The 19,464-nt window shown below is 45.8% G+C and overlaps 1 protein-coding gene across 1 annotated transcript in view; it reads left to right on the forward strand.

Annotated features, from left to right (window-relative positions):
- Positions 1–19,464, forward strand: part of DNAH1 (dynein axonemal heavy chain 1) — a 72,521-nt gene that overhangs the window by 25,593 nt on the left and 27,464 nt on the right. The window contains exons 22-46 of the mRNA XM_052678572.1: positions 61–273; positions 1,896–2,060; positions 2,703–2,824; positions 3,365–3,470; positions 4,847–5,026; positions 5,547–5,687; positions 6,565–6,728; positions 7,207–7,320; positions 7,920–8,108; positions 8,932–9,037; positions 10,009–10,122; positions 10,451–10,600; positions 11,144–11,230; positions 11,336–11,522; positions 11,641–11,732; positions 12,244–12,398; positions 14,033–14,210; positions 14,426–14,620; positions 15,064–15,183; positions 15,786–15,944; positions 16,230–16,331; positions 17,399–17,539; positions 17,996–18,156; positions 18,979–19,136; positions 19,273–19,446. Of these exons, the coding sequence (XP_052534532.1) occupies positions 61–273; positions 1,896–2,060; positions 2,703–2,824; positions 3,365–3,470; positions 4,847–5,026; positions 5,547–5,687; positions 6,565–6,728; positions 7,207–7,320; positions 7,920–8,108; positions 8,932–9,037; positions 10,009–10,122; positions 10,451–10,600; positions 11,144–11,230; positions 11,336–11,522; positions 11,641–11,732; positions 12,244–12,398; positions 14,033–14,210; positions 14,426–14,620; positions 15,064–15,183; positions 15,786–15,944; positions 16,230–16,331; positions 17,399–17,539; positions 17,996–18,156; positions 18,979–19,136; positions 19,273–19,446 (3,673 nt within the window). The remainder of the gene's footprint in view (positions 1–60; positions 274–1,895; positions 2,061–2,702; positions 2,825–3,364; positions 3,471–4,846; positions 5,027–5,546; positions 5,688–6,564; positions 6,729–7,206; positions 7,321–7,919; positions 8,109–8,931; positions 9,038–10,008; positions 10,123–10,450; positions 10,601–11,143; positions 11,231–11,335; positions 11,523–11,640; positions 11,733–12,243; positions 12,399–14,032; positions 14,211–14,425; positions 14,621–15,063; positions 15,184–15,785; positions 15,945–16,229; positions 16,332–17,398; positions 17,540–17,995; positions 18,157–18,978; positions 19,137–19,272; positions 19,447–19,464) is intronic.

The raw sequence follows: 19,464 nt of genomic DNA on the forward strand, positions 1-19,464 counted from the left end.
GAGATGCAATAACCATCGCATAGGTTGTACCTGAGAGTTAAATTTGTCCCTCTGTTCTAGGCACTCAACAAGATGGAGAGTGAATGGAGCTCTGTTTCATTTACTGTGTCGCTTTACAAAGACACGGGTACCTTTGTTCTGAAGAACACTGATGAAGCTTCTCAGCTCCTAGATGATCATATTGTCATGATTCAGAGCATGTCCTTTTCACCATTCAAAAAGCCTTTTGAGGACAGAATGAACACATGGGAAAATAAGCTGAAGATGACTCAGGTACTAGTCTCTTAGCTACATATATCTGAAGGCCAGCATCCAGCACGTGCTGCCATGCTTTAACATCGGCACTGTGGGGGGTTACACAACTGTCAGGAAGATCATTTCTTGGGAGGCAGAAGTCTGGTTAAATCTTTCTGATTCTGAAAAAAGGAGACAAACTCAGTGCCTTATTCTGCAAACAGAAGTGATGAAATTTCAGCCCTTTTACTACCTTTGACAACACTTTTTGGTGGCATCTCTAATAACATTACACTAAGTGGACCTTACAGCTTCTTTACAAGCCATGTGCTAATCATGTTGAACTAAAGCCTGAGTGCTGTCCACACAAAACCATTTACGTATCACAGGATAGAATGCTGCTGTTCAGAACAAGATCTGGCAAACGATGCCTTCTATGTCAGACCTGAGCCTGAGTGTGCAGGATGCAGCAGGGCTCTACCAGCAGAACAGCATTTTGTTGCAGGGGAAAAACTTCTGTATAACTGTCTTGCTGGAGAACTCTGTGTTTGATTTACAGCAGCATTGTTGCTTGTTATTCATAATTGCCTGTTTATTGGTGCTTACCATCTGGGTGAGCTTGGGCCATAGGCTGCTAGAGAGCTGATCTTGTCTCACAAGGATACAGAAATGCTACTGTAAGCCCTAAGGCAGAAGGTGATGTGGGGAATTGCAGTTATTTACTGCGTAGTTTTGGCTGTGACATTTTGTTTGCACCCTGCCTTTCCTACTTCTTCCTTAGGTTTCGCTCATTCCTGTCTGTAAAGGCTCATGAATCCTCTCCTGGGATGTGGCTTAGCAGGGTTAGCTGATGGGGTATGGCAAACACAGCTGTCTGCATTATGAGGAAACCACTTCTTGCTAGGTCAAGTGACTGCATGTGTGCAGGGAATGGTAGAAGACAGCTTCCTGTAAGCAAGGCTGCTTTCCTCTGGCAGGCAGAAAGGCAGTCAGACACAGCACTCTGTGGGCTTAGGCAGGTTCCCCACACCTTCCAGTCTTCCTGCAAATGCATGACAAACAGGGTTAACTCTGATATCTACCTTAAATGATTGACTTTTCATTCGTTCTCTTAATTTGGAGAAGATTGTTTGAAGATCTATTTGTGGATTGTTCTGTAGGCAAGGCTTTAGCTAGTTTATGTGAGACAGGGGAGAGGATGTGACAGAACTGCACAGTCTGAGGTGTTTTATTTGTCATTCTTTTTGCCCAAAAAAGCTCTTTTCACAAAATGAATTCCCAGCTCATTTTACAAAAGCAGTATCTGCTGTGAAATACGGAAACACGAGCCACAAAAATTTGACCTGGCACCACAAAGCCCCTTTGAGATCAAGTATCAACTCATACGTAGATCCATACCACCTCCATTAAACTCATAAGTGCTGATTCTGATGCCTGCTGACAGCAGTTAGCAATAGGAGTGTTTACATAATTTTATTGTTTATTTTCTGAGGAGAAGGACCTTCCAGTTCCTGGCTCTGCAATTTACACTGTGGTAGGTTTAGGTGCAGCATCAGTTCCTTTTTTGTTTTATTCATTCATTTCTTAGCACGTTTTGTTGCCCAGTTTTGATTGCTTTAGTCAAACAGGTTCATGGAGAGGTGTCCTGTCCTTCCCACTAGGATGTCCTGGAGGAATGGTTGAACTGCCAGTGCTCTTGGCTCTATCTGGAGCCCATCTTTAGGTCAGAAGACATCAAAAGACAGCTGCCAGTGGAAAGTGAGCGCTTTCAGATGATGGATGCAGACTGGAGGATCATCATGAAGAACGCTAATGAAAATCCTGAGGTGAGTGCCTTGATAAATCGCAGTTATCCCAAATTCCTTGGAGCTGTATCACACAAGAGTTATTGCTTTTGCAATGATCTGGGCACGATCAGTGCTGTATAAACAGTAAGACCTTGCCCAGATCAGTGTGCTAGATTTCTTCTCTTGGACCATGAGCTTTCCATGCTAAGTCCACAGAGTCATTCTCTGTGAAGTCTTGCATCAGTCTGCTGTCTCTCATGGTGTCTTCCCTAGCACAAAGACTGTCCAACAACTCTTGTACCCAGCTCCAACTCTAACCACAAGACACCTTCAATTCTTCCTCAAGGCTGAATCTGTAAGGTATTTTAGGGTCATTGGTTTCTGTGTCCCAATCCAGGTGCTCTGCACTCCTCTGCTTTCCAATTCCCAGGACTCCATCACCACTTGTCTTCCTTATTACAAATGTTAGTATTTAAAGGAATCCAGACATATATTTGTCATATTCATAAGTACTATTTCCCCTCCTTGCCCACAAAGCTCACACCTCTGCAGATCCTTGTGAAAGCTCTCTTGTGAATGAATCATTTTGATCCTATCCACTGGGCAGCTCAATTATCTCCAGTGCCTTATGCCCACGTGCTCAGAATACTGACGTTTCCTGTGTCCCTGCTCTGCTTATAGGTGATGTCTTTGTGCCCTGATCCTGTGCTGCTAGAAAACCTGCAAAAATGTAACAAATTACTGGAGCTTGTGCAGAAAGGGCTGAGTGAATACCTGGAGACCAAGAGAGGTGCTTTTCCCAGGTAACCTCAGATTTCAGTGGGCTGGATCACACCTTCTGATTCAGAACATACGAAAGGAGTGGTTCACTCCAGTTAACTGTGCCAAGAAAGAGCACAGCAAAAAAGTGTAAGCTTATGGTATTGTCATGAGAGTGCAAACATCGAGAAAGGCTGTGCCTTTCAATGCTGCCATCTGATGGGGAGAATACAGGCAGGCACAGAAGTTGTAAGTGAAGGGCAGTCCGGTTGCATGGTGCGTATCTGTGCCTTTCCGTTGGGATTGGTCTGTAAAGGATGGCAGGAAGCAAAACAACCTCCATGTAACTGCCCCTTATTCCTGAAGGAATGCTGCTATTCTTTGAAAGCTGCTTTTCATGAATGTAATTGATTAATGAAGAAGTAGAGAGAGGTAGATGGCTAGACCATGGCTGGCACTTCTACACAAATACAGAGAGATCGATGAGCAGTCAAAAATGGGGCTTGTTCCTCCTCTTGCCAGGACTCCATCCGTGATGCTGTGTTAAAAAGAATCTCTTCCCACAGCTCAATCTTTGTTTTCAGGTTCTACTTCCTTTCGGACGATGAGCTGCTGGAAATACTGTCCCAGACAAAAGACCCCACTGCTGTACAGCCTCACCTTCGGAAATGCTTTGAGAACATTGCACGGGTAAGCAAAGCAAGCACTTAAAGGTTTGGCCCACCTCTGGGGAGCTCATGTCATGGGAACTTAGGGGCGTTCTGAGATCTGGGGGAGTTTTCATATTCTGCTGTATGGAAACGTATCTCCTGTAAGCCTGTGACTGTGGAGCACTGCAAGATGCAAACAGCCACCAGGAGAACGCAACAAGTTGGCTCTTTCAGGCAGCTTCCCTCTTCCATGAGGGATAAAAGCCTTGAGTTCATTCTGGCCTTTTCTGAACAGCATTAAGAAAAGAGGTGGGGTGGGTAAGTCACTGAGTCTGCAAAGCATAAAAATACATCTCTGGCAGAACAGCTCTCCACAGTTAACTGGCTGCTCTGGAGAGGGATCTGAGCAACCTCACTTCAGACGTTTCAGAGCCAGACATGTGCCTGTGAACTGGATGCACATGATTTCCTTTTAGACAACGGGGGAAGACAGGCATCTGCAAAAGACAGCTTACTGGAATGTTTCTTAGATGACCAACTAAGGAGGAGTGGACGCTCCTGAAAATACCTGTCTGTCTCACCATGGAGGCTGGGAGAAATAGAGTAGCAGAATGATTTGGGTTTGGATTTGTGTTGGCTCTTTGCACCCGCAGACAAGCGACATCTTTCACTAGATCATCTTGTCCAGTAGCCTAATTGCTAAATAGCTCAGACGTAGCTCTCTACTCACAGACACCTGGTGAGGGTGGTATCCCCTGCTTACAGACAGCCTCAGGAGGGAGTAAACAAGGCTAAATTGAACTGAGTTTCTGCTTTCATCCTGATTTAGGGGCTGGGTGGGGTTAACCCTGCTATTTTCCTCCTTATTATTCCTAATTGACTTCAGACTCCACGCTAGACACAGTTCACGCCACAGCAATACTCAGACATGGAAACCAATCTCCTAGTCATTAGCTTGGGAAAATAGAAAGGAAATTGAACTGGAAACCTGATGCAAAGCTATTGGAATAAATAAGGGGACTGTCAGTGATATGCTGTGGCAGCAGAGAAGCTGTTAAAATTTTACTTTTAAAACCAGGCACTCTGACCTCAAGGAAAACAACCTGAATCTACAGAATTGAACAAGAATCAAGGGTTTGAATTCCAGACAGGCTGAGAAATGTTCATCCCACCTATAATTCGATTTGCTTCACCTGAACAAAACCTGTGATGTGAATCTCCTATTTTTGTGTGATCACCCTCCTATTTTTTTTGAGGAGGCTGTCTTGCACATCTGTGACACTTTGTTATTCCCAGCCAAGTTGGGCACCACATTTATAGTGAGCATTCTATGCTGTATCCTGACTGTCGTTCTGTGGCTGGAAGGCAGGGATAGAAAATTGCCATTCACGTCTCCTGTTGTGTTTCCTACATTAGCTACAGTTCCAGGAGGATCTGCAGATCACACACATGTATTCTGCTGAAGGAGAAGAGGTGAAGCTGTTTGCTGCCATTTATCCCACTGACAATGTGGAGGACTGGCTGCTGGAAGTTGAGAAATCCATGAAGGCCAGCGTACGGGACAACATAGAAAGATCAGTTGGTGTTTATCCAGAGGTGAGAGTTTTATCACAGACTTGCAGTTCTGTGGTGACTTGGTCCTAGGCTTACCACAGAAGTCACCAGTGATGGGGCTAACGAACTGATGATATTCTACCAGTTGTTAAATACAACCTGCAGAAGGCACAGTTCAGCAAACAGTGCATGGTCCAGAGGATGCAAGCTCTGCACGCTGATTTGACTGCTACAAAATACCTCCCTGTATCACAGAACAGCCCTCTGAATCCTTTTCTATTCCCCTCTTCTTTCGTGGAAGGATACTCTCTTAGAAGGTCTTCACCAGCACTCATGTTTCACACACTGTGCTGAGGTCCAGTGAAGGCAACAGTCAGTGATCACAGGGAATGCATCTTGGTTCTGGTTTCTGTGTAAAAGCTATGCTGGTAGAAAATAAGAAATAAAAAGTAAATAAATAAGGAAAGTCTCTTCAATAATAACTCAGTTCTTATTTGTTAATGATGCATCTCACAGTAGGAAATGGGTCATTCTTACTGTCATTTATTTTCTTGTTTTCAAGACACCTCGTACTACGTGGGTCTTGCAATGGCCTGGCCAGGTGACCATTGTTGGCTGTCAGATTTTCTGGACAAAGGAGGTGTCTGAAGCTCTGGAATCAGGAGATTTGTCCAGCAGGCTTTTCCCACAGCTGAGTGCTCAGGTAGGAAAATGAAGGTAAAGGTAAGATCTTGTCAGAACTGAACTTCTCGGTCATCAGATAGCTTGTGAATACAGGCAGGACAATCTGCTATAGCAGAAACACTGACATACTGCACCATCAGAATTCCAAGGGTTGTGCTTTTGTCTCTTAACCTGAACCACCACATGTATACTACCTGAAATCAGCTCCCAAAACCTGGTTGGCTCCATGTATGTCGCTACAGGGTGTTGTTTGGAAATGCACTCCTGCGTGGCATGGTTCAAGAAATAAGTAACAGGTTGCCATCATCTTAATGATTAGGACGTTTGTTGTCATAAATCTCAAATAATGCGAGGACTGCTAATAGTATCACTGCAAACTCCTGCAGCTTCCTCCAGAGGGGAGCAGAGGGGCAGTGCTGATCTCCTCTCTCTGGTGACAGTGACAGGACATGAGGGGATCGTCTTGGATCTGTGTCAGGAGAGGGTCAGGCTGGGTGTTAGCAAAAGGTTCTTTACCAGAGGGAAGTGGGCATGGAACAGGCTCCCCAGGGCAGTGGTCACAGCCCCAGGCTGCTGGAGTTTAAAGAGCACTTGCAAAAATAAGGTTTGAATTCTGAATGGTCCTATGTGGAGTCAGAAGTTGGACATGATGACCTTTTGGGGTCCATTCCAACTTGATACTCTGTGATTCTCTGAAGCTCCATGGCAAGTCAGCCCTGAGGCAGCCCTGAGCAGTATTTGCTTCCTGAACATTCACCTCTCTGACAAGAAAGAGGCAGAAACTGCTGGGACACAACCTGTGGTCTGTACTTAGCAGGCAGTAAGGTTGATTGCATCGTGTTAGTACTCCTGGGTTGTTGGGGTATGGATTGTTCCACAGTATTTTCCTTACCCAGCTGGCTGATTTGGTTGCTGTGGTCCGTGGCAAACTGTCGAAGATGCAGCGAGCAGTGATGTCAGCTCTCATTGTGATTGAGGTCCATGCCAAGGATGTTGCAGCAAAGCTGATCGAGGAGAATGTGACGAGCGTGAATGATTTCGAGTGGATCTCCCAGCTCAGGTAGAGAGCTCAGCTGTCGAACCTCACCTGGTCTCCCTGGCCAGTCTTTATTTTCTTCTCCCATCAGCCACGTCTGTGACAAATGGAAACAAGTGTTTGCATGATCTGTAAGCAGTATTTGTGAGGCACCTCTAACATCCCTGTGAGAAGTGGGACTCAAGTCTCCTGTAGATGCCAGTTCTAAGGCATCTGAGACAGACTTAGACACTTCAGCAATAGAGACTGTGCTATACCACGGAGTCTCAAATGCCTCAGTGTAAAAGGGCTTGCTTCTGCCTGAGTAGGAGTGCAGTGCTTGATAGAAAACCTCATTTCAGGTCCTGTGAAAGCTCTGAACATCCCGCTGTGTTACCTTATCTTCTCTAAAGGCAAATCATGACATGCAGGTCTCTGAACCCGCAGGCTGTAATTCTATGAGCTGATGTATTGTCTGCCAGAAGGCTTATATCCTTCTGGTGTCGTGTTCACTCATCACTAGATCCTACTGGACCAAGGGAGACCTGTACATCAGAGCAGTCAATGCTGAATTTGTGTATGGCTATGAGTATCTTGGGAACACTGGCCGCCTAGTTATCACACCCCTCACTGACAGGTAAGGAAATTGGGTTTTGGGCCGTAAATGTACCTTCTTTTTCTGGAGGAACAAGCCTTGTGGGAGCTTAAACCAAGAATCTGAACGTGTCAGGCTTGGTTCTTAATGTATGTAAATAGAAATCGTTTGTGCAGTAATTGTCTGTGTGAGATAGAACACCTTGGCATTGGTCCCACTGTGTTCCTAGTGATCAGTGCTCACACCGATTTGCTTACTTTCTTTTGGTTCTTAATGCAGCACTCTGGCTCGTCTAAAATGCCCTCCTGATAGCTAAGGAGCTCTTCTGCAAACCACTATAAAAAGGATATCTAATACTCTGGAATATGCAGCAGTAATAATAGTTACACCCTTTTGTAACTGTCCTTTTTCTGGGGAGTGAATTTATAGCCAGTGGCAGGAGGATTTATCCATGCAGGCCCTCATGAATACTAATCAAGGCCACATAGCTAACTCCTTCACAAAGTGCTGCATATCTAAGCAGCTCTGCAGAAAAATAAATGATGGATTCCTGCCTGTCTCCATCTGGAGAGCTCGTTTCTCCTTTTCCTGAAGCCAGTAGTGGAAATACTTCTCGTTATCTGGTCTCATTTTTGTTGCAGGTGTTACCTGACGCTTACAGGAGCTTTGCACCTGAAATTTGGAGGAGCACCTGCGGGACCAGCAGGAACAGGCAAAACAGAAACAACGAAAGAGCTGGGGAAGGCACTGGCAATCCAAACTGTAGTGTTCAACTGCTCTGACCAGCTTGACTTCATGGCAATGGGGAAGTTTTTCAAGGGACTGGCCAGGTACAACACTGCGTGTCATCGCCCACAAGAGGGTAGGGATGCTGGTTGCTGGAAATATAGGTGGGTATTTTTCATAACAGCCCCAAAGAACCAGCAAAGCCGCACTAAGAAGGTTGCTGTGTTCCAGCATGAGCAAAGTTACACAACAGCCAGAATAGGTGGACAGTTGAGCCAATTAAAACAATAAAAATGAAAGGAAATCCTGTTCATTTAAGGCGGAATTAAAATGCTTTGCACCAGCCCTCTATTAGACACCTGTGCAAATGTTTCCAGCTCTCGCTTTTGTTCTAATATTGTTCACGTTGGACTGAGATTCAGCCCAGAGGCAGCTTAATGTTAAGGAGAGCTTGCTGGGTGTATCTGCAATTGAGTATCCAAGAGAGATTGCTTTAAACCCTGAGGAATGCTCTCAGAAAAGCTTTCCTCTTCTCGGTGTATCAAACAGAACTGGTCCAATTAGTCTGTTGCATGCTGGTGAATCTGAATTAGTTACTCTAACAAATGCTGACACTCTTTTCTCAGATGTTTTATTTGTAAGAAATTATTTTTTAAACCATGCTTTGTGGGAAGATTACCCACCTATAATGCCTTCCAGCTTTTTACATAGCTTTCCAAGCTGTGAAAAATGGCCTTGACCTGGGATGCATAGCTGGGGTGATGGACTATGGCTCCTGCTCCTGTTCACTGTGATGCCTGGATGTTGGGTCCATTCCTTGTTCCCCAATATGTGACTTTATAATTTCTAAGCCTAGATAAACCTGCAGCAGTGTATTTGCTCCTGTTTGACGTTCCTTACTCCCCTCTTATTTCTCTTCTTGCTCAGCTCTGGTGCGTGGGCTTGCTTTGATGAGTTCAACCGCATTGATATCGAGGTGCTGTCTGTGGTGGCCCAGCAGATCACAACCATTCAGAAAGCACAGCAGCAGAGAGTAAGTAACAAGCATGGGGATGCAAAGGCAGACAGTTATCTTTGCATGCACTGTCACAAAGGACCAGTACAGGTGCAGCTCAGAGAGGTGTAAATAATACCCCACCTGTGGCACGTTGTGTCAGATTGTTGTGTTCACTGTAGGTGAGTTTTATAACCTCACCTTAGCCTTCACTGCCACTATTGCCCACACTCAAAATCTCAGCTTGAGATGCTGTGCCAGCAGACTTCAGTGTGGGAGACACTGAGCTGGTAAAAATTGGAGCTGTGATACAAGGCAGTCACCCTCTGCTGCGAGTTGCTCAGCACCACATTTATCTAAATGCATGATCCAAGCTTTTGTGGGTTCATGAAACCCAATGTGCACAGAAAAAAAATGCATGTTCGTGCACTCACAGCTGCAATGTAAAATGAATTGTTGGCTTTACATGGAGACTCAGCTGTCAGCCATCTGGCAGCCAGCCTCTGCTTTGCTCCTCTGGAGACTCACAGGGGTTAAGACCTGAATCTGTTTGACTTTGACTCGGAATTAGAAACCTGCTGTCTGTGAATTCTTCTGCACTGCTTTATCACCTATCTGAAATTACTGAAATTACACGGATCTAAAAGGATTTCAGTTTCTTTTTGCCCTCTCCTACCACAGATTAATTCAGGTCCAAACTCTCCTGCAGAAAAAAAAATATTGAAAAGATGATGTCTGTTTACAGCTGGAGGAGCAGAACTCTGTTCAACAAATAAAAAAGTGTGCTATCAGTAAAACTTCTATGAGCCTGATTTCTTAAACAGAGAGAAATCCTGCTGGTAAGAGTGGATTCCTGCAGTGGGACCACATTGCATCGCTACAGCTGGGTGCAGCTGCGCATGGCTGTGCTTCATAATTTAACTCCTGAAAGCCTCTGTTTGCCACGCCAAAGGTTCAGCTGCCTTTTTGTAAGTCAGGCTTTGAGACGGATGACAGTTTTTATTTCCTAGGTGGATCGCTTCATGTTTGAAGGAAAGGAGATCCCCCTGGTCCCATCCTGCGCGGTGTTCATCACGATGAACCCTGGATATGCAGGACGTACTGAATTACCAGATAACCTGAAGGTAATGAGAGTAGAGAGCACAGGCAGAAAGAAGAGGTGCGATTCACGTACTGGATGCCAACCAGACCACCAGTGTGGTCATTGCAAAGTTTAGGAAATAACATTTTGGAAGGTTTCTGGGATGACTTTCAGCTTTGAGTCACATCTGTAAGCAGATGGTTCTCATCTTTCAGTCTGCAGGCACGCCATCCCGACAGGTGTCAGGTACACTCATGCTGTGCCCTCAGCACAGATCTGAGGCACAAACTCAGCCTTTTCAGTTTGCTGGAAGAAAGCAAGAAAAAAACCCAAACCTGTGCTTTATCTTGTGCTGGAACTGTACATTGCAGGCTCTCTTCCGTCCGGTGGCGATGATGGTCCCAGATTACTCCATGATTGCTGAGATCTCACTCTATTCCTTTGGGTTTAATGAAGCTAAAGTCCTTGCAAAGAAGATCACCACAACGTTCAAACTATTGTCAGAGCAGCTCAGCACGCAGGTAGATGCTTTAATGTCCATGAATATGTTTTACATGTGTGAGTTTTCTCAGTCTAGGCACAGAGTACCTCCCTATGAAGGAAAGTTGAAAGGGTTGGGCTTGTTTAGCTTGGAAAAAGAAAGCCTTGGGGAGGGCCTCACTGCAACCTCCCAGTTCTTGAAGGGAGCTTACAAGCAGGAGGGGGATCAACTTTTTACACGATTTGATAGTGACAGGACACGGGCAATTGGCTTTAAACTGAAAAAGGGGAGATTTAGATAAGATGCTAGGAAGAAATTTGTTACACCGGGAGGTGAGGCTCTGTAGCAAGCTCCCAGAGAAGTTGTGGATGCCCCATCCTGGAGGGGCTTAAGGTTTAAGGCCAGGTTGATGGGGTCCTGGGCAACCTCAGCTAGTTGGGGGGCAACCCTGCTCATGGCAGGGGGACTTGGAACTACATGATCCTTTGTGTTTCCTCCAACCTAAACCATTCCATGATTATATGATGATTTTTAGGTGATGCTCACGTATCCAATAACGCTGTCTCCTCTGTGCCTCTTCTAGGACCACTATGACTTTGGAATGAGAGCTGTGAAGACTGTCATCTCAACAGCTGGCAACTTGAAAAAGGAAAATCCTACTATGGATGAGGTCAATATGCTTGTGCTTCACACTGTCAGAGGCTTATGTCACCTTTTCTGCAGCCTCAGAGGAGAGGCAGGATCTTTCAAGTTACGAATTCTTAAATCTTTGCAGGATCTGATCTGCCTGCGGGCTATCAGGGATGCCAACATACCCAAATTTCTGCAGGATGACCTCAAGCTCTTCAGAGGTATAGTCTCCGACTTATTTCCCAAGATCAAAGAACAGCCTGTTGATTATGGCATCCTGGAAGAAGCCATTCGCAGAGCCTGCGTCAAAAAGAGTCTGAAGGATGTTGATGGTGAGGGGGGAGGCTCTCCACAAGCACTCTCTTTGGGCCTTGTGCTTTGAGTCCACTGCTGTGCCCTAGGAAAGAGACAGGTGGTCCCAGACCCACTCTGCTTCACCTTCCTCTGCAGGTTTTGTGACTAAATGCATCCAGCTGTATGAAACCACTGTGGTTCGCCATGGCCTCATGTTGGTGGGGCCGACAGGCTCTGGGAAGACGAAGGTATGGTTGAAACACTGTGACCTTGGCCCCAGCAAACTGTTGCTCATCTAATAGTGCAGAGGGTTAAACTTCGCAGAAGGCTCACGCTGCAGCGTTTCCAGCCTCTCTCAGATAGAAACCAGGAGACAAAGCTGGTTTCATGTTGCCTTTTAGTACTGGCTCATACCCATGGGGAAGTACAATAGTGGCTTGCTCTTTGGAGTTGGGAGGTTAAGCTGAGGCTTATTGGCACTGCTGCAGATTTCTAAGGCTGAGCCCTACTTTGAGCCTGAACATCTGGACCCAGCAGCATGTGGCACCTCAAGATGCTTTTTCCAAAGGAGATGAAAGTTCCTCCCTGTGCTCCTAAAATCCTTCGTTTCTATGAGTACAGCTAGGCATCCTCTTGCTATGGCATTGTCTTTCCCTGTGTCTCCTTTCTCACTGCCCTTTAAACGCAGTTGCTGTGAGCACACGGCTTTGTTGTTATGGAGCCATGGCCGTTTATCCTCTTGCTCTCCTACTTCTGCAGTGTTATGAAGTCCTAGCAGCTGCAATGACGTCACTGCAAGGTCAGCCTGCAGCCAGTGGTGGGAATTACGAACCGGTCAGCTACTTTGTACTGAATCCCAAATCCATCACAATGGGCCAGCTTTATGGAGAGTTTAACTTATTAACGCACGAGTGGTAAAGTACAAAACCTGCTTTCCTTCCTTCCAGCTTGGATACCCTTATCTTCTGGTCTTGAGGGTCTTCTCTTCAAAGCTGAGAACTCTTTAGGATAGTGGCATAAAATCAAAAGCAATCAAGTTCTTATCCCTCACTGAGCTACAATAGCCAGTCATGACGATTTAAGCTGACATCTTTTATTGTGCACTTGGCCTGGCTGCCAACACATGCCCAGACAGTACAGCAGCTCAGCTGGCAGCATGAACTGCATAACAAGGAATAATTCAATTGCTTTGGAGCAAATTCCTCTGCTCTAAGATAAAGCAGCTTAAAAACTTGCTTTGCTTCTGAAGGAAAGTGATCTCTGTACTGCGCACTTGGATTGTTCTGTATGAATATACTGGTTGCCTTCAATAATGCTGAGGGATGACTTCCAGGCACAAAGGAGCATTTCATTCCCAATGCCAAGGCGCCTGATTGTCTATCTCAATAGCCCAGTTGTCCTCCTACTGCTTGGGTTTCCATTTGTGGCTCACTTATCCAGAGGCTAAGGTGTGAGAAGCTGTGTTAATCCCCCCATGGCCCTGTCCCCCATCACTTAGCAGCAAACTATTGAGCGTGTTCTATAAACCCAGGGATACTAAATAGATATTAAACTCATTGCCTCTAGGAAAAGTGCAAGCAAGAAAGCACTACTGATGCCAAGAACCAGAGCTTCCAAGCCTGGGCTCTCATGCATTTTTACTGACAGTCGTTCCATAGGATATTCTAGTTAATCTTGATAGTTTATTTATGTATGTATGTGATGTAACTCTATCCAAGGGCAGCATACAGTCGCATCAACATGACAAAAAAAGTATGGCAACCACAAGAAACACATTTGCAGACATAAATCCATCTGTTTTAATCAGCTGAGCTTTAGAGCAGACTGTTTTCCCTTGATCTCAGTAAAATACCCTGGACTTCACTATCACTGTATAAATATGTATTTAATAATGGGAGTGGAGCTTAGGGTCTGAGCAGACACTGCGCTCCAGTTTTCTGTGTGCAGATTAAGTCCTTGCTGCCAGCAGCCAGCATTCCCTGTGTGTCTGCTCTCCTGTTTGCTAGCTCCTGCACCACCTGGATTCAGGTACAGTTGATGATGGGAACTTCAGTCATAAGGAGGGTAGAGCTGGACTCTTTAGCCCGGTTTCATTCTCCTAACCTATAGGTGCCCAACCAGAGTGTTTGATTTAACAGCATAGCTGTCCCAAGACCACCTCTACACTTGATAGAAAATAAAATACACTTCCATAGAGCAGATAATTAATGATATGGACTGGATACTTGCATGGGCTCTTCACTTTTCACGGAGGACAGAAGTGTCAAAGGTCCAGTTAAAACTTGACATTTTATGGTTAGATGCTGTGAAGTTCTGATCCTAATGGCCAACGGTGCTGTCTCATTGTGCTAACTCAGACTGGATGCATCTCCATTAAAAAAAAAAGACTGAGATAAGCTTTTCCATAGCTCATCAGCGAGTGAGGCCCAGATATGCTTGGGTGCACGGACTAAGATAAGATTCTGGCTCTGTTGTTTTGTATGGTTGAAGCTTTGCCGTGGACTTCTGCAAAAATAAGATGGACCAAGCCTTTCCTCTCACTTTTCAGGACAGATGGAATCTTTTCCTCGCTCATCCGGCAGGGAGCCATGGCCACTGACACTAGCAAGAAGTGGTACATGTTTGATGGGCCAGTTGATGCTCTCTGGATTGAGAACATGAACACAGTGCTGGATGACAACAAGAAGCTGTGTCTCAGTTCAGGCGAAATCATCAAGATGACAGAGGTAATTCATCCCTCCTCCTTTTGCTGCCTTTTACTTTACACGTGATGTGTGTGATGGACTTGAACGGAAATTGATGTCTCAGCCCCCTTCCCTTAGCCTTACCCCTCCTAGCTGCTCAAGTAGCGACAAGAGGGGCCCTGCAACAAAGAGAACAGTTTCAACATCACCAAATGATGCTAAGAGATCCTTTCTTTTTTCCCCTTTGGAATTTCCAGAGTATGACCATGATGTTTGAAGTGCAGGATTTGGCTGTTGCATCCCCTGCCACAGTCTCCCGTTGTGGCATGGTTTACCTGGAACCCAGCGTCTTGGGGCTGGAGCCCTTCACGGAATGTTGGCTGCAAAAACTCCCAGATGTCATGCAGCCCTTCTCACAGCAGCTGGCATCTCTCTTCAGGAGGTTCCTCACGGTAACCTATCATGCTGTGACAGCCCTTCCGTGGATATTTGACTTTCTAATTGTGTTATGGACGCAGTCATTTCTGGTGCAGCTCCATTTCTTACAGTAGAGTTACTCCAGGGATAAAGTCATAAGTCTTGCTATTTCTGCTCTGCTCCTGAACTCAGAACTGCAAAGGAAAGCTCTGAACAGAGCAAACAACAGCAGTGATGTGAGCAGTGGCTCAAATGCAGACCCCGAAGGCTTCTTTCAATTAGGAGGCAATCACGTGGTTTGACTTAATTCTCTCCACTCAGAATGGTGGTGTTTGTGACACACGGCAGCCCTCTCTGTTGTACCCTCCCTGCTAAATGTAGCCTGCAGGGAGAAAAAGAGAAACCAGAACCCCTAGAAGGTAAGCAAAGTCCAACGTGCAGGTTGGTGGCACTGAGCTGTTCCTGCCTCTCCTTACAGGAAGCCATTGGCTTTGTCCGGGGATCTGTGGAGGAGATAATTGCCTCCACAGATGGCAACCTCACGAGGAGCCTCCTCACGCTCTTGGAATGTTTGTTTCAGCCTTTTGTTCCTGCTGAGGTAAGACTTTTTGCTGCTATTACATGTGTGCACCTGTAACTCTTCAGGGCAGTAAGTCGCGTATTGCGAGTGACTGGAATACAAGGTGTTGGTGAAGAAAGCTTACACCATCACCTATCTGTATGGCAGAAGGTAATCCAGCATCTTGTTAAAAGGATTATACTTTTCCCATTGAAAGAGCACAAGATAAGCTTTAGTCCTACCAGGCTGCGGAAAAGAGATTCACTTTTATTTACAGCTGAGGGAATTGGAGAATAAGTAGAAAGCAGAGATCAGAGCTATGCAGCAAAACACTTCAGGTGGCAGATTCTTTGAGAATTAGAATTGAAGAAGCCTGGAAAGCTTTCAAATTAAAAACCAGGGATTAAATTCTTCTCTCAGCTCCCACTGAGTGACATTAGTTCAGGCAGGGGAGTGTCTCAGGTACATTAGTGAAACAGTGAGTTTTAATCCACAGAATACATCAAAAAGACCTGTGAAAAATGGTCTAGAAAAAGCTACACGTATTCTGAATAGAATTACAAGCAGGCTAAAAAGAGTCTGATTTTTGTTCACCTTAACCCTGCTTGAGAACTTTATTTCTGGTTTTCTGTGGTTTCCAGGGATTTAGGAAGGCTCCCCAGGAGGCTGCAGCTCATATCGGAGAGCTGATTGAGCCCTGGTTTGTATTTGCCTTGATCTGGAGTGTGGGTGCCACTGGAGATTCCCAAGGCCGTGTCGCCTTCAGCACGTGGCTGAGGGAGAAGATGGCAAAGGAAAAGGTGAGTAAAAGGAAAGCAGATCCTTTCTCAGCTGTAGAGGAAGTAGTATTGAGGAGGGGAGTCAGAGTTCTTTGAATGCCTGGAAGGTTTGTTTGGGCATGTTCCTGAAATCTGGTTTACAAGGTCTTCCAATTTCAAAGGAACCCTGGGCTGGGAGCCCCTGGCAGGAGCAGCATCCCGTTACTGAAGTCTTTCTGTAAGGCCAATCCACATGCAAATCCAGCCAGACCCACATGCAAACTCAGCTAAGCAGCAGCTAGGTTCACTGTGGCTTTATTCTCACAGATCCAGTTACTTTTCCCAGAAGAAGGACTGGTTTATGACTATAAACTAAGTGCTGGACTGAGCAGCACTGAAGATGATCTCGATGAGGACGTCGTTTGGGAGGTAAAATAATTCACCTCCATCTCTAAGAGGAGAAATTTTAGGGAGGGACTGGGAAGCAAAACAGTTCTGTAAGATTCGGCAGAATCTTCTCATCAAAGATGAATAAGAAAAGCCTGTAAGAAACCAGTGAGAAAGCTTGAAGTAAAACCAAGCATTTCATTAAGGAGGGAAGATAGTTTTTGCCCTCGGGGTTGTGAGGCAGATTTTTCAAACCTTAACTGTGATCTTCTACCAGTGCTCAGGAAAGTGAGAGGGCTTTAGAAATGCTCCTGCTGCAGGGAGGAGCTCAGAGGTCTGTCTGCATTTAAAAGCAGTGCTCGAAGTAAAAGAGCTGTGTGCAGCAAAGTCTGGAGGAGGAGAGGGCACAGGTATGCCATCTTTTGCACAGCAGATAGTAGAGCAGTAGGGCATGCAAAGCCCATCTGACTAAACAGACACCAGTGGCAGTGAAAAATAAGGAATCCCTCTGATTTCAGGAAGGGGAAGCAAAGTACCAGAGCGCTGTGTGTCAAATGATTAGCAGAACTTGCCAGGGTCAGTGTCTGAGGGGATGCTGAGGAATGTGTTTTTTCTGTCAGTGCTGTGTAGCACATCCCTGGCAAAAGCACTGTCTCACTTGTATCCCTGGGACATTAGCTTGTGGCTTGATCCTAGCACAAGTCATCCATGTCCTATATAATCTGAAACCTCAGTGTATCTCAGTGCAACAGAGGTGATGGCACCAAACATGAAGATAGGATCCCAGCAAAACCCTTTTCGGCCTTCTGCCATGTGGACGCTCACAGCATAAGCTGGCTTAGAACAGAATCCCACTTCTTGCAGATATCACAAATGCTTTGTCAGTCTCTGATTCCAGTTTTCAGAAGGAAAGGCAAACGTGCTGCTGCTGGGGCAATGATCTCTAACTCTGAGCTACCTCCCTCCTGGAGGGAGCAAGTCAGCTTTGCACTACAGAAGGTAATGGGACGCAGGACTAGACAGAGGGACTGAGTTGCTACACAAGGAGCTGCGACGGGTGAAAGCAGATCAATGCAGATGTCCCCTCTAAATGCACTCCTACCTTTCAGGTGCGCTGGGAGAAGTGGCTGGATCCCACAGCAAAGTTCACCATGGTTCCTGATACCAACTACTGTGACATTATTGTGCCCACAGTGAACACAGTCCGAATGGCCCACCTGCTGGAGCTGTTGCTCATCAACTGTAAGCCAGTACGTGCCCACCCTTGTCTTTTTGGTTTTATATTCAACGTTTTTTCTCTTCAACAGGAGGCACCCTTTCTCCTCCCAGCCCAATCAGAACCTGGCAGCTACCTGATGCATTTAAATTAATTCTCATTCTTATGGATCTGCATTTCTCTGCTCAGGAGCTGTGCCTAAGCAACAAGAGCTTTCCATTCACTCCCTAGACACCCTGACAAATGCACCAATTTAGAGGTCTGCTCCCACCTAGGATGATGGCCCAATACTGTCCTTCATTACCTGTTTCTTTCCACTGCGTTTCATACCTTTCTTGTTGGATTTCTTCCATGCTGAGAGATACGTTACCCTGAACCTCCTTCCTTAGTGAAAAAAAAACAAGCCTTCTCTCCTCTTTGATCTTTTGAAAGCCTGAGAAGGGCAGGAACTTGCATCGCCTTCAGCAGGTACTGCTGGTTGTCCTTCTAGGTTCTTTGCATCGGTCCCACTGGCACGGGGAAGACTCTTACAATTACAGACAAGCTTTTGAAGAGCTTGCCTCTCAAATACGTCAGCCACTTCTTGACATTTTCTGCACACACCTCTGCCAACCAAACTCAGGATCTCATTGACAGCAAACTGGAGAAGAGGCGAGTTTCCTTTTGGTTTTTGCTCCCTGAGCTTAGTATTTCTATTAGCTTGACCATGTAGTTTCATCCCAGGAGATGAAGGGACGGAGGACACGTACATCTGTGGGTAAGAAGCTGGACAAACAGCGGATGTGAGCTAGGGCTGTGGGAGCCAGTTATAACTTGATGCAGTGGTAAGGATAAGGGAGGGCTTGTAAAAGATGCTCCAATCATAGTTATTCCAGAATTACTATGTTAAATTACACAAATGTTCTCAAACCTCAGTATGGGGCGTTTATAAAAACTAATGAAGGGGAGAAGACTACTGCTCCAGAGAGGTTGTAGATGCTCCCACCCTGGAAGCACTCAACACCAGGCTGGATGGGACTGTGAGCAGCAACTTGGTCTGGTGGGAGGTACCCAGGGGGGGTGTGGAACTACACGATCTTAAATGTCCCTTCCAACCCAAACTATTCTGTGAATCTATGGTTCATTCTGTGATTCTATCCCCAGTCCTACCCCCAGTCTCCACCCATAGTTAGCAGCCTCCCTTTTTCCTTTTCAAACCTGTCAGTTTAAAATTTGTAACAGGTTCATGGCCTCAAGCTTTATTTTTACATGTGCTCACGCATTTAATTGACACTGGATGTGAGTGTGCCAAATTGTGCCTCAAACATCACACTAGATCTTTTCCATGCAAAGGCTCATACGTAAAGGGGTTTATGGGACATGAGTGTAAAGAAGCTGAAACTGCTGACCCAGGAAGCCACTGGAGGAAAAACTGCTTTTGAATTAAGAGTGCCTCTGCAAGTCCCGTGTCCTTACTCAGCTCTGTCCCTACAGGAGGAAGGGTGTCTTTGGGCCTCCAGTCGGGCGGTACTTTGTCTTTTTTATTGATGACTTGAACATGCCCATGCTGGAGACGTTTGGTGCACAGCCACCCATCGAGCTGCTGCGGCAGTGGATGGACCACCAGGGCTGGTACGACAGGAAGCAGATCGGTACGACCCAGATCTTTGCCCAGTGCCCCTGGCAAGAGTTGGCCTGTTGATAGATACATGAACTTTCTGGGGAGATTTGTGGCCGGGGCGTTTTGGTTTCAGCTCAGCATTCGGTCCTGCTTTCCCACTTCTCAAGGTACGTTTAAGAAGCTGGTGGATATTAATTTTGTCTGTGCCATGGGACCTCCTGGAGGGGGAAGGAATGCTGTTACTCCACGCTTGACACGTCATTTCAATTACCTGTCCTTCACGGAGATGGACGATGGCAGCAAGAAGACCATCTTCTCCAACATCCTTGGCAGTTGGATGGGTGAGTTCAGCAGACAAC

The sequence above is a fragment of the Tympanuchus pallidicinctus genome, unplaced genomic scaffold (genome assembly GCF_026119805.1).
Source record: "Tympanuchus pallidicinctus isolate F22 unplaced genomic scaffold, pur_lepc_1.0 scaffold17, whole genome shotgun sequence".
NCBI classification, from domain to species: Eukaryota; Metazoa; Chordata; class Aves; order Galliformes; family Phasianidae; genus Tympanuchus; species Tympanuchus pallidicinctus.